This window comes from Vulpes lagopus, chromosome 4 (assembly GCF_018345385.1).
Source record: "Vulpes lagopus strain Blue_001 chromosome 4, ASM1834538v1, whole genome shotgun sequence".
Classification (NCBI taxonomy): domain Eukaryota; kingdom Metazoa; phylum Chordata; class Mammalia; order Carnivora; family Canidae; genus Vulpes; species Vulpes lagopus.
The window spans coordinates 116,987,173-117,001,790 of record NC_054827.1 but is presented as its reverse complement, the minus strand read 5'-3'; the positions used below and the strand labels follow the sequence as shown (position 1 = coordinate 117,001,790).

Sequence of the window (14,618 nt, the reverse complement as noted above, 5' to 3'; positions counted from 1 at the left end):
TATGCTTTCCTAGGGACACATGTGTTTTCAGGACACGCTACACCCAGAGAAAGAAAGTCTCTTTCCCAGTAACATGAGGAGGCATCATTGATTAAAATGGATATTTTCTGAGAGCAAAAACACTTGTACGAAACTAACCCCCATCTCGCCTTCCCCTTATCGGATCCTTTTCAATCAGGATGGTTTCCACAGTAACTGTCCACAGTATGACTCAAATTGACTTCAACAAAAAAGAACTATTGTTGGCTTATGTCATTGAAAAGTTCAGGGATAGCACTGGCTTCAGGCAGAGCTGGATCGGGGTGCTCCAGGATGGCTGCTCTTCCTCTGCACGCTTGCTTCTCAGGCAGGTGCTTTCATACAGAGACAAAGGTGGCCCCAGGTGACTCCAGGCTACCAGCCTCCGGGGTTGAGGACCAACTTCCCATAGATCCGGGCCCCCTGTCTTTGTCTTGGATCCTGTGACCATCCCTGAGCCAATCCTGGCTGCCAGGGGAGAGAATACAGTCCTTGAGTCCAGGTCTCCTATTGACCTCAGCAGCCAAAGTAGCAGATCGGCCCCTCCTGAACCCCACCGGCTGAGAGCGAGGAGACAGGGCTGTCAGAAGAATAGCGAGGTGTGGGAGGTCCACAGTGGCCTCCAGAGTCCATGGCCTGATTTTGCCCTTTCTAGACCCATCCTGCTGTCATCCAGTTCTCCCTGTCTCATGGCATCTGGGTGAGCACATCCTCCCATGAGACGTTAAGGCTGATTCTCAGGTTCATTCCCTTGTGTCTGGACCTGACCCCGGGGGCAGGAGCATTTTCTGCCCCCACAGTCCACATTTCCAGTTCGAAGGAAGGCCCTGCCTGATTTGTCCACCACGGGCCTGAAGGCAATGGTGGGTGTATCGTAAGGCAGACTCAGGTCCTGACCAGCGCCTCTGGAAGGGCACAGCCTGCATCAGATCCTCCAGGGCATCAGGGTGCATGTGCAAACGTGGGTCACTGGGTCCTGCCCCAGACCTGCAGCATCAGAACCCCCAGGGTGTTGGTGTGATCTGCACACACACACACACACACACACACACACACAGGTGCACACACACCCATCCAGCTCAGCTGTCAGCTCCCGCTGCTCTCATGGCCTCTGGGGCGAGTCTCTTTGCCGCTCCCCTTCCTTCCTTTACGTCTGGAAGTAGGTGGTTTAGAGTGGCAGCTCCATGGTGCAAAAATAGTTTGAATACACAGAATAGAACCACACTTGGTGCCGCTCCAGCGGGGCTCTGTGGTTTTGAGAACACCGTTCCTTCCCAGGCACGAACCGTGTGGCCTTGGCAGGCCATCACCTCACCCCACCTCCCTTCCTTCTGGGCACTAGAATCTGGGCAACAGCTGTAGGTTGGGCCCATGCAATCCCCATACGATGACCGTAGTGTCACTCCAGAGGAGCTGTTGGCGGTGAGGGCATCGCGTGGAAGGCGAATGGTACCAGGCCCTGTGACCTCCGACCTCACCTCAGCCCCAGCACCTGGCCTCCTTTGTTCTGTGGACCCACCGAGCTCCCCACCACCTGGTGCCCTCACATCCTGTGCTCCCTCTGCAGGGCTGTTCCCATGGCACCCCTGTCCCGTGCCTGCTCAAATGCCACCTTCTTGGGGGGCACTTCCCTGACCACCGCATATACAAGAGCAGCTCCTTTCTTTTGGTCTGCTTGACTTTCTCCGTTGCTCTTAATGCCACCAGGCACACGCAGAATGTGTTTATGTGCTCTGTGTTCTTTCTCTCCGCCCGCCACCTGCGCCCACTGGACAGTGATCTCTAGCCGAACCCAGGGCAGGGTCTCCTGAGTTGTCATGCAGGAGGCACTTAGTAAATGTGTGCTGAATTAATTCAACACTGGTGGCAAAGTCCAGCTGCACATCCACCCCAGCCGCCTTGCATACCCCTGCCAGCAGCATCTGTATGGAGAGCACTGGGCTTGTGCTGCTTTATGCCCCTCCTGGCTGCCAGTGGCAAGCTGTCCGGGGAAAGTCCTGCCCCAAAGTTGCTTCAGGACCCACACTCTGCTCTCTCTCATCTCTACTGTTCCTTGGCACTCCTGCCCCCTTGCTTCTACTTAGCTTGTGCTCTTTGAGATAAAGCTCCTTGGGGGAATGAGCCATCCCATCCCCATCGGCAGGAGCCCCCTTGGTGTGAAGGATGGAGCAGCAGGGCCATCATAATACCCTGGAAGGGGTAAGCAGGTGGCACCGGGCAGGAGGTGATGAGAAAGCAGGGGACATTTTGGAGAAATCTTTCTGGAGCCTCAGAAGCAAGCAGACACACATGGTGTAACCTCAGGCCAGAAGGGATGCCTGGCCAACTCCTGATGCTAGTATTCAGTGAAAAAAACCACAACTGATGAAGCGTTTAATGCCATCACCACTTAACCAGCCACGGGAGGACACAGAACTGGTCAGCAAGGTGTGTTGCCAGAGGTGAGACCTGGAAAGCTCCAAGTTTTGACTCAGAGTCCTGGGAGAAACTCCCATTGAGGTGGCTGAACTCTGGGATTGGGCTGCTCTGGGCATCACCTGACCTTTCAGCCGCCGACCTGGAGGGGGCTCAGGGCTCTGATGTCCAGGGCGGGGCGCGAGGCATAAGAGCCCCATAGCCAGGCAGCCCCCCTCTGGCCCCAGCTCAGGCTCATCCCGCCCCACCCCCAGGGGAGGAGAGCCAGCCAGCAGAGCCTTTTGCGGATGACACCCAGCAAAGCCCTCCGTTGGACCCAGGTCAGCTCGTCCTAGAAGTTAGGTGGCAGCTTCTGTCCCACACACCTGCTTGCACCCACCAGTGTATAAGGAGGCCGAGAAGCCTGGGGTGGGGTGTGGTGGGAGGAATGGGATGTAAGCCTTCCTTCCACAGGAGGCTCACTTACTTACAGAGCCATGTGTTGAACTGGACAGACCAGACAGACGCCCAAACGCAGGGAAGGGCAAGGAGGCTCCCGGGAGAGGAATGCCATCATGGGTGAAGCCCTCGTGTGCCCTGGCTGGGGGGCACGTGACAGAGCAGGGACCATCATCTCCGTGCAGCTTTCACAGCTCCGCAGTGGGGATCTCCGGTGTGCCAGGCACCAAGGGGCAGCGGCAGGCTTTCCTCCTGGGGGGAGAGGCTCAGCTGACAGGGTGACCAGGGATAGTGGCTGTGACAACCCAGGGAGCTGGCTGCATGAACAGTGGATGTGTGCCGGTGCCTGCAAGGAGCCTCAGATAAACCAGGGGTGGGGGTGGAGAGGAACCCTGCAAGGAGCCAGACTTCCCATGTGAATAGGTGAGTGTGGAGGTGCTGGACATCTGACGCCTGGGGACAGGACTCAGGGTAGGGACACAGGGACACCTGGATCACCTTTTAGAGTATATAGTGCCTCCCATCCCCGAGAGCGCCAGGAGAGGAGAGGCCAGGACCCTTCCTCGCTACAGCCTGCAGTCCCTTCAGACCGGAGCAGAGACACATGAGCCTTGGACTCTGCATCTGGGGAGAAGCACCTACATCAATAATAGGACGTCCTCTCTTCCTTCATGATCCTGGTGGGGGCAGGAGGGGGTTACAAGAAGGACGATTCTCCACTGAGGGAATGACTTAAAAGACTTCAAAAAAAAACTTACCGTCTTAAAAATCATCAGCTTATTTAAATGTTTCTGCTTCATGCTTCCACCTGGTGTCTTAGAGAGCACTGGGCAAAGAGTCTGAAGATGCAGTGCAGTCAGATAGCCAAGTCGTTTGTTCATTCAGCAGCCGCCTGGCAAACCCGTGCACTCAGTGTCCAGGATCGCCGGGCGGCCTCCGGGGTCAGGCTGCCGAGCTGCGCAGGGTCTGTGGGAAAGGCAAAGTGGGTTTACCCTCAAGGAACCCACAGCCCGAGTTTCCAAGGGGAATCATTCAATAAATCCCAAGGACGAAAGAGAAAAGCTTGAAGAAAGGTTTGATCGGAAGCTGTAGATGCAGAGGGAGAAGCAGCAGATAAAGGCGTCAGGGCCAGGGAGACGGGGAGGAGGAGACGGAGTCCGAGCCAAGGCAAGTTTCCGAAGGTGGGAGAGCCCTTAAGTCAAGGAGGTGCAGACCACGTGCGAGCCCACCAGGGCCAGCTGGGGACAGAGATGGGACCTGCTGCCTGCGCACAATGCTCTCCCTCCACCGCCCCCGAGGTCCCCCCTACCCCACTGCCCCGGGCTCCAGCGTGGGTTGTCTCAGCGTGGGAGCCCCCAGAGGAGTGTTAATACCCAGAGGTGAACATGAGTCATCGCGTGCCTTTTTATCTCCCTCCTCCCCTCTTTTGGGAATTCAGCCCGCCCTATGTGAGCGGCCAGCCAAGCCCTCCTGGAAAAAAGCAGGGAACCACACTGTTGCCAGAGGCCCTCCTTGGCCTGCTCTCGGGCCCCCGGGGCTGAAGGGATCCCCCACTGACTTCGTACTCTTCCCAGTGGGAAGGGCATATTCAGGCACAACCTGTGCCCAGTGCCTGTGTCATATTGGGGCCCCCACCCCACACTCCATGAGCATGTCCCCATGAGGATGAGCTTCCTATGTAATCCTTTTGAGAAAGCATCTCTGGCTTTAGCAGTGCCTTGTAACTGACGACCCAGTACTAGGCATTGCCAGTGAGAGGGACTCCCTGAAAATCCCACTTAGGAAGTCAGGCTGGTGGTCGGCGGCATCAGGCTGTGAGCGGGAGCCAGGCACAGATGACAGTGCGAGCATCACTCCTGGAGCACAGGGCTCAGTCACTGTGCCACACACCTGGCAGGCACCATTCTGTCCTGCCCAGCAGCCCCCCAAGGCAGCTGTAGTGCTCCCCCCTCATAGCTGAGCAATAAGAGGACCACCACATTCACACATGGCCCGTCAGCCGCAGACCTGGCACTTGCACTTGGATCCTTCTGGTGACACAGCCTGAACGGTTAGCGCTTAGCCAACATGCTGTCAAACACTCACGAGGTCGACACCGAAAGTGATGCTTGACAAGTGTCTCTTTGGAGCCGAATTAGCACTGTTCTCAGATGTGAGCACATGTGAGCATCACTGGGGTGGGGGGCTCGCTCACCCACAGATGGCCAGGCCCACCCCAGAGCTTCTGATATGGGGGGCTGGGCCCTCTGTGGTGGGCTGGGGCTGTGGTGACCCCCACATGGGTGGGGGGGCTGACACTCCTGGTGGGGGACGCCACTCAGTGCATACTGCTTGGAACTGAGTGGCAGCTCTGGTGTGGGTGTTCTAAACCACGCCGTGAGGCCTGGCGCCCTACCTAGCACGGTCCAGCGAGCTTTCTGCAGCACTGGACACAGTCTGGCTCTGCGTCCTCCAGGACAGTCACTGACCACCAGCCCAGGGGGCTCCTGAGCATTTAAAATGTGCCTCGTGGGACTGAGGAGCTGCATTTTCAGTTTTACCTCATTTTAAATGTAGATTTACGTTGCCACATGTGACTCGCGGCTGCTGTATTTGGCAGCACAGCTCTAAACAAAAAGCAAAGTTAGAGCTATGCTTGTGGCTAAATTGTTTGCTCCAGTGCTGAAGCTCTAGCAAGCCATGAAGAGTTGGCTCTTCATTAGAAACTGTCTGGTTTGCTGGGACAGCCACCCGCATCGTTTAGATTTCGGTGCCTGTGGCATAGGGTAATGGGACAGGCATCATTTTGTGGGTGGAGGTCTTCCCTTCTGTGTCCCCGACACCCATAGGGTGGCTACTCAGGGGGTGCCGAGACAGCCCCTGGAGCCAATTCGGTGGTGTGACGAGGTGTTTGGGTCTGATGGCACAGCAGGACCAAAGGACTTGTTCTAATCCATCTGGAGCTGGCGTAGCCTTGGTGACCTTTTGTCTTCTCCCACAAATGGCAGCACCTCGCCTCCATGCTCCACGGGCAGGTGGCTCTGCAGGGAGGTGGCTCCCAGAGGGAATTCCCTGTATCAGAGGAGGTGTTTCATTTGGTGAAGGAATTTGAAGCCTCTGTGGATGTATAAAGGGTGATGGAGGCATGTGTTTACTATCTGAACAATGACTTGAAGTAATGCCCCTGTGGAGATGGGGGCAGGAACCGATGGGCCCCGTCTCCCTCCACCCCAAGCAAGCAGGGAGGTGGGAAGGTGACCCATGGCACGTGTCCATAATAAGTTAGAGTTGGATAGAAACTGTCCTCTCAGATGCTGGTTTGGATTTCCAGTGATTGGTCTGGAGCAACACCGGCAACATCTGCCCATCTGTAAAATGAGGTGGTCCTTGCCGCTCAGAGCACGGCCCCGGCCCAGGAGCAGCAGCCTCACCTGGGAGTTGGTTCAAAATGTGGAATCACGCCCCAGCTCAGACCTGCGTGGTCAGAAGCTGTGTTTTCACAAGTCCTCCAGGTGATTCATGCACACGTGCTCAGGACGGCTGGACCAAGCCTTGTACCCTCCTGCATTCTGTGAGCCTGACACTAAGTGACAAGGGGCTGAGGCTCAGGAGGTAGGGACACGGTATCTGGAGAAGAGGCCAGGCTTTGTAATGCCACTGACTGGTCTTTCTGGAATGTTTGCGGTTTTGGCAGCAGGCAGAAAGGTCTGGGCGGGTGTGTTTCCAGAGGCAGGGACAGCTCATGCTGGAGGAGCTGCTTCCCGGAGCAACCTAGGGGACGCTCTGATGTGCAGAAGCAGGGGGCCTGCGTGCACTCCTGTCTGAAGAGCCAGGTAGGGCTCCCTGTCCCCGGGGCCCCAGCAAAGCAGCCACACACATCCTGGGACAGGCCCCAGAGCTGCTGGATCCCCCAGAGCTGGGGCCCCTCTTGAGTTTACCTGGGATCCCGAAGATTCCCCAGGGGGACCCGTGCCAGGTCACCAGGTGACCAGGTGGGGTTCATTCTTTTGCCAGCGGGACTGGGCTGGGATGAGCGGCAGAGCAGGGACTTGGCTGCCATTGCCTGACTCGGGAGAGGAGGCTGAGTCTCCTCCGCACTATCTCAGAGGAGCTTTCTGTCTGGAGGGAATGAGATCTCTGGGCTCAGCCTTCCTGTTTCTGTGGTTTCTGGTGGCCACTGGGATAGACCGATGGGTTCTCATCCAGAAAAGGTCCTAAGTTGTGCAGGTGATCTGGCCCGCAGCAACCCCCTGGGCCCGCCACAAGCTGAGCCACGGGCTGGCCTTGCAAAGAGCACAACCGGATGACTGGCCTCGGGTCAGGCGCAGGGCTAGAAGCTCTCGCTTGATCCCACGACGACTTTGGAATTTGGGATGTATTATCTCAGACTTTACAGAGAAAAACTGGGAGACCCGGGTGCCCAGATGGTTTTCCCGATGTCAGCTGTGTGGCCAGGACCACGCTGTCCTGCTGGTGGCTGGGCCATGTCTTGTCTCTATTTGAGTGACACTAGACTTGCCTCAGTGCAGGTTTGAGAGGGGAGACGGCTGTCCCAGTGCTCTTGCCCCCCGACATAGGTGCTGGATCTCCCTGCGGGGCCCACTTCACCTCCCTGCCTCCGAGCTTAAACTGACCCTCTCCCTCATTTCTCAGCTCATGTCTGGTTTTCTCAAAGAGGTCCAGCTTCCCCGGGCCTGCAGGCAGTGGGGACTCTTGTCCCCTGGGGTTAGGGTGCTGCTGTGCTGGGGAGGTCAGAGCAAGGACCCAGGGGCTCTCTGGAGGCTTGAACAACACTCTGCTTCCCCCTCTCTGCAGGTGCCAAGCCCTGGACCCCAGGACCACCTGTAGGAAGAGCCAGGATGCAGGCCCCTGGCCAGGAAGGTGGGAGGAGAGGCGGACAGAGGCAATGTGTCTTGTTCCTGTTTTGAAGCTACCTCTTCTTGTCCCTGTGAGGCTTGGTAAACCTGAGGACTCGGCAGCCCCGGGACTGCAGGAATGCTGCTGTTCTGGAAAACTGAGCTGCTAATGGCAAACACCTGAGGAGTAACCCGAAGGCCTGGCCTTCCACACAGCACATCCGCCTTCCTCCTCCTGGTGGGCCCTGCAGGAGGGGGCCGCTGCACCCTCTAAGCAACAGACCGGCTCAGGGCCATCAGGCAGCGGTCAGCCAGCCTCGGGCCAGTAGCTTCCTGCAGAAACTTCTAATACCGTTGGCCAACACATGCTCTTCCCGGGCCCTCGGCTGCTGGGAACTGTGTCAGGACCGTTATCTTGCCAGCAGAATCTCAACGCCCATCGCCAGAAAGCTTTTAGTGGCCAACGGAGAAAGCTGTCCTCTGTTGGTGAAAAACTCACAAGTGAAATTTGAGAAACTTTGGGGATTTACTTCAACAGAATATTTCTCAGGATTTCTGTGCTCAGGCGCTGGAAGCTGCTCCTGGGAGAGAAGGCGCAGAAGACGGACCCCGCCGGGCAATGTGGGGTTTACGTTTCCCGGCTGCAAGTCTCCCTGCCTCCAGTGACTTGGACAGAGACACAGCAGAGATGTCTTTAATGTTGAGAAAAAGAAGTTTTGAGCATTATCTCTCCCAGTGGAATTGTTTTCGTGTCCACCCGGAAATTGATTTTTATGTGTGTGATATCTTTCAAATGACCTATAATATAATCAGAGGATGCCAGAGCTACTAGCATCCTGCAGGCCCAACTTGCACTCTGCACATCGAGGCCAAGCTCCACAGAGGAACCCCCAGTGCTGGGGCAGATGGGGTGCCTGGCCCCAGACTGTCGCCCATTCCCATCACCTCCACCCTGGGTGCTATCACATTCTGTTACCGAGTGAAGGTGCCAGCTGGGGGTCCGGGCGCCCTGCAGAGGAGACCATGGTGATGTGGGGCTTCTCAGCAGCAGACGGCATGCTCTCTCCGGTTTTCTCAAACTGATTGGGACTTTAGAGCGGGGCTCTGGCTCTCCCCTGAGGCCTGTGCAGCTCTCCTGTCCCCGGCACCCCTTCTTTCTATTACAGAGAGCAGGAAAGCAGACACTCCTCTTCTAGGGGCCATGGGAAAGGCGCCGTTCCCAGATGCTGCGATGCGTGCCCTCTGCAGCCGGCTGGGATGACTAGAATGGGCCTGTTGTTCTCGCAGACCAGGCCTGGGCCAGGCAGGGAGGACACCTCGGGCATTGAATCTGAGAGTATCGGTTTCTCCCTCCCCGCCTGCCAGCACACCTGTGCAGAAGGGCCCAGGCCCAGGGCAGGGGGCTCAGCTCAGACCCTCCTGCCTGTCCCCCCGCCCCCGCCCCAGCACATCCCAAGTGCTTTACCTGGAGCTCACAGGCCTGGGATGGTCAGATTTGTCCCTGAGTCATTTCAAGGGGAGGAGCCTATGTTGGGTGAGAGGGATTTGGGTGCCTTTCTCAGTGAGGGAAACTGTGCTTGTTTCAGGGCACAGCTGCTACTCATACTCAGGACAGGACCCAGGAACCCAGGCAGGGAAGCTGGAACTGGTCACCCCCTCCAGGCCCAGTCTCAGCTATCTGTGTGGCCACAGAGGGACAGATGTGTTTTCCGGGTGCAATCTGACATCTTTTTTTTTTTTTTTTAAAGATTTTATTTATTTATGATAGACATAGAGAAAGAGAGAGAGAGAGGCAGAGACACAGGCAGAGGGAGAAGCAGGTTCCATGCCGGGAGCTGGACGTGGGACTTGATCCCAGGACTCCAGGATCGCGCCCTGGGCCAAAGGCAGGCTAAACCGCTGAGCCACCCAGGGATCCCCAGTCTGACATCTTTTTAAAATTCTTATCTTGAGGTTTATTTATGAGACAGAGTCCCATATTCACCGTATGCGGTGACTATATGCGGAAAAAGGAAAAAACAAATGGCTTCAATAAAATAGAAGTTTAATGACAGAAATTTAATTCCCTCTCACATAACGATAAATCCGTAGTCTAGGGCTGTTCAGCTCCCCACAGTGTCAGGGCCTAGATAGATGTTCCTCTAGGTTTGCTTTGCCATCTTCAGCACGGCTCCTATTATGTAGCCACACAGAGCTGCTGGAGATCCAGCCATCGTATCCACATTCCTGCCAGCAGGAAGGAGGGAGGAGAGAGGAAGGTCTTCATGCCTTCCTTTAAGGACATCTCCAGAATTCTCACATTGTACTGGGGCTATATTGACCAGAACTTAATTCCAAGGCCACAACTTATATGAGAGAGTCTGAAAAGGTAGTCTTTTTTTTTTTTTTTTAAGATTTTATTTATTTATTCATGAGGGACACAGAGAGAGAGAGGCAGAGACATAGGCAGAGGGAGAAGCAGGCTCCACGTGGGGAGCCTGATGCGGGACTCGATCCCAGGTCTCCAGGGTCACACCCTGGGCTGAAGGTGGCGCTAAACCACTGAGCCACCCGGGCTGCCCAGGAAAGGTAGCCTTTATAGGAGGTGGCCATTCATCCAGATAAATCAGGGGTTCGTTTACAAAGTAAGGAGGGGGCAATTGGGGCACAATTACCGATCTCTCTCACCTCCCATTGGATAGGTGATATACAGAGTGTTTGAACACACAGACATCATATTATCAAGGCTTATTTTAGAAGCACAGACTGATAAAAAAAAGGAGTAAAGATTAGAAGTCAGCCAGTCAAAATCAATCAGTCAATCAGCCAGTCCATGTCCTCCAGCCAGTCCATGTCCTCCTTTTCCAAATTAAGAAACCTAGGCCCAGGGAGGTCAATCCAAAAAGCTGAGCTCACACAGCAAGTTCGTGGCATCTAATTTCCAGCTCATGTTCAGTGGGAGTGTATTTGGTTTTCCCTGCTTCTTGAGAAAAAAAAGTTTCATTCTGGAGGGGAAGGGGTGGGGGCACCAAGTATGAAATTCCATCTGTCCTTGGGTCTCTGAGCTGCAGGCCCCGGACAGGATGGTGACAGGGCCTGCTGGTCTTAGGGTGCTCGCCCTGGGTCGTGGCAGCTGAGGACTCTGCACCTGCTGGCTGGAGCGTGCCCGCTGGCGCTGCCCCCATGTGTGCCAGTGGTCCTGTCCCTGTCTGTCCCGGCTGAGCTCCCGGGTCTCACTCAGCATGCTTTCATTTCAGGGCGTGGGTGTGTGCTGCCAGGATGGGCGCTGCCAGCATGCGGGACTTCTCCTTCACAGCAATGCTGATGCTCAGCTGGCTCAGCCTGACCTGCTTACCCGGGGCCACATCCACAGGTGAGTCACCCAGAGCCATGGGACTTCGTGCCTCTGTGGGAAGGTGCACGCCCCCACCCTGAAGCGAGGCTGCTGGGGGGCAGAGAAGGAGCCGCAGGGGACTGGGCTCCAGGGTCCCTGCTAACCTCCCATCCCAGGTCAGTCTCCTGAGCTTCCATCATCATCCACAGAACCAAGGGACTGGACCAGATGCGGGGGTTCCATACTCAGGGTCCACGGGAGCCAGGCACGTGAAGCAGACCTGTGCGGCTGGCCAGGCAGGGCCCGGGGTCCCCCAGCCAGTTCAGGCTCCTCTAGGAGGATGCCCATTTCTCCATTCTGGCCATGTGCTGTCATGTGTGAAGGTGGTGCCCCATTGCGGGATCTCATGAGTTTTTAAGAGAAGCCAGAAATCTAGATTTTTATGTAAAATTCCCTTCCTCTGAAGTGTTGACAGCCAGTTCAAATGTTACAAACTGCTCTGGGGGTTGGGGAGCCCAAAGAAAAAACACATATCTGGGAGCCAGCTTGCCACCTCCAGGCTTCCCCCTCACTCTGCAGTCATAGAGTCTGGGAACATTCGAGCACCTTGTTAGCTGTGATGCTCTGTGCAAGGTCTGGTTTTCTGATCTCCGTGTCAACTTTTTCTTGGAATGATTTTGAATTAACAAGCAGAAGCTCATGGCAAGTTTGCGGGGTTGATAGAAAACTGTCAGATAAACCAGACTTAGGGTAGATGGTGAGAGATGGGGGACCATGTGTCAGTTTTGAGCAGAGGGTTAGCAATGATACCATCACTCTTAATGCTCTGGTTTTTTAAATGCTGTTATTATTAGTCGAGCTGGATGCTTTTCTACAATGAGAATAAAGGAAGGTACGTTCTATTTTGTTTTTCTCAACCCGTGGAGGGCAGGAAGTTATCTCTAATTATCACGGGTGGAATTCCTTCTGTGTGATTCTCCGTGGAATCATGCAGGTCTGGAGGGGATGGGGCAGGTGGGCAGTGTTTTTAAAGTCTCCATGAGATAACTGATAGCATTGCCTGAATTCAGTCATTTATTCTTCTGTCATGTATTCACCTCGTGGACACCGATGGGCATCAGCTCTAGGCCAGGAACCGGGCTCAGGTATCCTATAGGATGACCTCGCTCGGGGCCCTGGGGAGGCCTAGCCAGGCGTCTCCACATCCTGGGCATCTCTTTTCTGTCTGGGTGTAAACCGCTGGAAAGGAGGCCATGCCTCTGGCTCCCCCAGCCCGTGCTTCTCCCTGACAGCTTTCCATTTGCGCCCCGAGTGGGCTGGGCTTGCATTCACTCCTTATCCTGCTTCCTGCCTCTGCGGCCCCTCCTGGGAAGGGTGGTTGCCCTGAAGATATTCCAGCCAAGGCTCTGACCGTTTCCAGCTGCTGGCTGGTTCATGTACATGAAAACCCACTGAAACTGACCTTTCCTGACTGCAAATATCCAGCTCTGATGAAGGGGCCGGGCTGTGACCACTGAGCCCCTGCTGCGGGGCCGATGCTGCTGGTGCTCTGGGACACATTCTCCTGATGACAGCTGAGCCTGTGGGGTCAGCCTGCCGCTTCCAAATCAAGAAGTGAAGCCTGACTCAGGGTTAGTTCTTGGAAAGTGAAGGGGCATTCCAGCTTGTCTTAGGAGATGTGGGTGGCAAGACCCTAGGGCTTGATCCCAGGAAGTTGAGAGGCCTTATCTCCGCATGTTCATGGCTACATGCCTGGACCACTTGGCCCACCAGCACCACGTGTGTTCCCAGCACAGCAGCAGCACCGACTCCTCGGAAATGGATGCTCAGGTCCAGAACTAGGTGGAGGGTAGCCCAGGGCCTTGGCCTGGCCTCTGCCGGATGCCAGCCAAGCACATGACCCCGCTGAAGACAAACCCAGGGATGGGCCCTGACCCTCAGAAGCCCCTGGGTGGGGTGGAGGCTGCAGAGCCCCAGCCCCCAAGCCCATGGCTGCCACACGCCCAAGCAGGGGACCCACCCACAGCCCGTCCTGGAAGCTCCAGGAAGTCTGCTGATGAGCAAGGATCATAATTCTCAGTGTGTTGCCATTCCTCAGGCCCCTTGGGGTTTCCAACAGCTGAAAGAGCTGCTTTCCAAACAATGTGCCATTCTCTCCTGAGTGAAGGAGGTCCAGAGCTGAGTGACTGCTGACGGTAGAGCAGATCGGCAGGCACAACGGGGAGGGCCAGTGGGATCACCGAGGGCCCGCCCCATGCTTGGTAGCAGAGAAGGGAACGGCCGGCTGCCGCCTTCATAGGGACAAAGAATAGGAGATGATGTGGCTCTGGGGTCCGTCTCTGGGGCCGTTGAGTGTAGACAAGCCGTGCCTCCGTTTCACATCTCTTGAGATATGTAAATATGGGGCAGACACTCATCTCAGAGATAATGGAACAAAAGTGAAGCTACAGGTTGAGCTGCCTTGCTGGGAATCATACCGAGTCCCCCGGGGTCCCAGTCCCCCATTGTGAACCTCATTCTGTGCACCCACTTTGCTGCAAAGACACAAGCTGTCGGGTGCCCTTCCTTGGAGCCTGAGCTGGGAGCCCGACCGTCCACCAGCCTGCAGCAGGGCCTTCACCTGCTGCCTGAACCCCACCCCGGCCCTCACCACCCCACCCTAGGGGCCTTCACATCTCCTGGTTCTCGGGCTGACAACTCCCGCGGGACAGAGGACAGGAAGACAGTGGGACTTGTTCTCTGAGGCACGCCTTCCACTTTTGCTTTGCCCACCACTTCCCCTCTGGATTGTTCCTTGCTGCCGGGAGAGTCTGTCCATATCCCAGGCAGTTCTCTTCCCCCCTCCGTGCGCACAGCACACTGCTGGACCAGAGCCTGGCCCCACCAGATGGAGAGGAGGCTCCTCCTGTTGCTTCCACTGGTCCCGGGAGAAGCGCCTCCCCGGGACCCACCACGGGGGCCTGAAGTTCAGCTACATGTTCTGACTCACGAGGCCGCCACAGGCCGTGAGGCATCAGGTTCCCATTGAGGATGTAGGACAGAAACACAAGCTGCCCCTGGAGCAGCATGGGCATGCATTCCTCTGCATGGAATGGTCCTGGTGGCACTCCACGTAGCTTTCCAGAAGCCACTCCGTTTGGTTCCCCAGGTGGCGGCTCAGTGGAGGGGAACCAAGGCCGCGGCTGGACAGGTGTGGGGAGTGCCCCACTCGGGAGCCTTGTGCCACGTCAGAGCCTGTCTCTCTCTCTCTCTCCAATCGGACAGTACCATTTGTTTTACAAAACTTATTAGTCTGTAACAATGTATTATTCAATATCGACTTTTTTTTCCAAATTACTTTCTTTAAAAAAATTTTTTTTTAAAAAGATTTTTGGTTTTTTATTCGAGGGAAAGACAGAGAGGCAGAGGGAGAAGCAGGCTCCTCGTGGGGAGCCTGATGCAGCACTCGTTCCCAGGACCCTGGGATCACGCCCCGAGCCAAAGGCAGATGCTCAACCATTGAGCCCCCCACCTACCCCCAAATTACTTTCTTTTAAAAAAGACGATGGCAATCTCTTCCAGCAACTCCACGGACAGGACTTGCAGGGTTTCCGCAGGAC

At 55.8% G+C, this 14,618-nt stretch overlaps 1 protein-coding gene across 4 annotated transcripts in view; it reads left to right on the top strand.

Annotated features, from left to right (window-relative positions):
* Positions 1 to 14,618, top strand: part of LOC121489849 (cell migration inducing hyaluronidase 1) — a 139,629-nt gene that overhangs the window by 68,290 nt on the left and 56,721 nt on the right. For all 4 annotated transcript variants that reach the window (XM_041753241.1, XM_041753242.1, XM_041753239.1 and 1 more), the window contains exon 2: positions 10,943 to 11,058. In XM_041753241.1, the coding sequence (XP_041609175.1) occupies positions 10,965 to 11,058 (94 nt within the window). In that variant the 5' untranslated portion in view covers positions 10,943 to 10,964. The remainder of the gene's footprint in view (positions 1 to 10,942; positions 11,059 to 14,618) is intronic.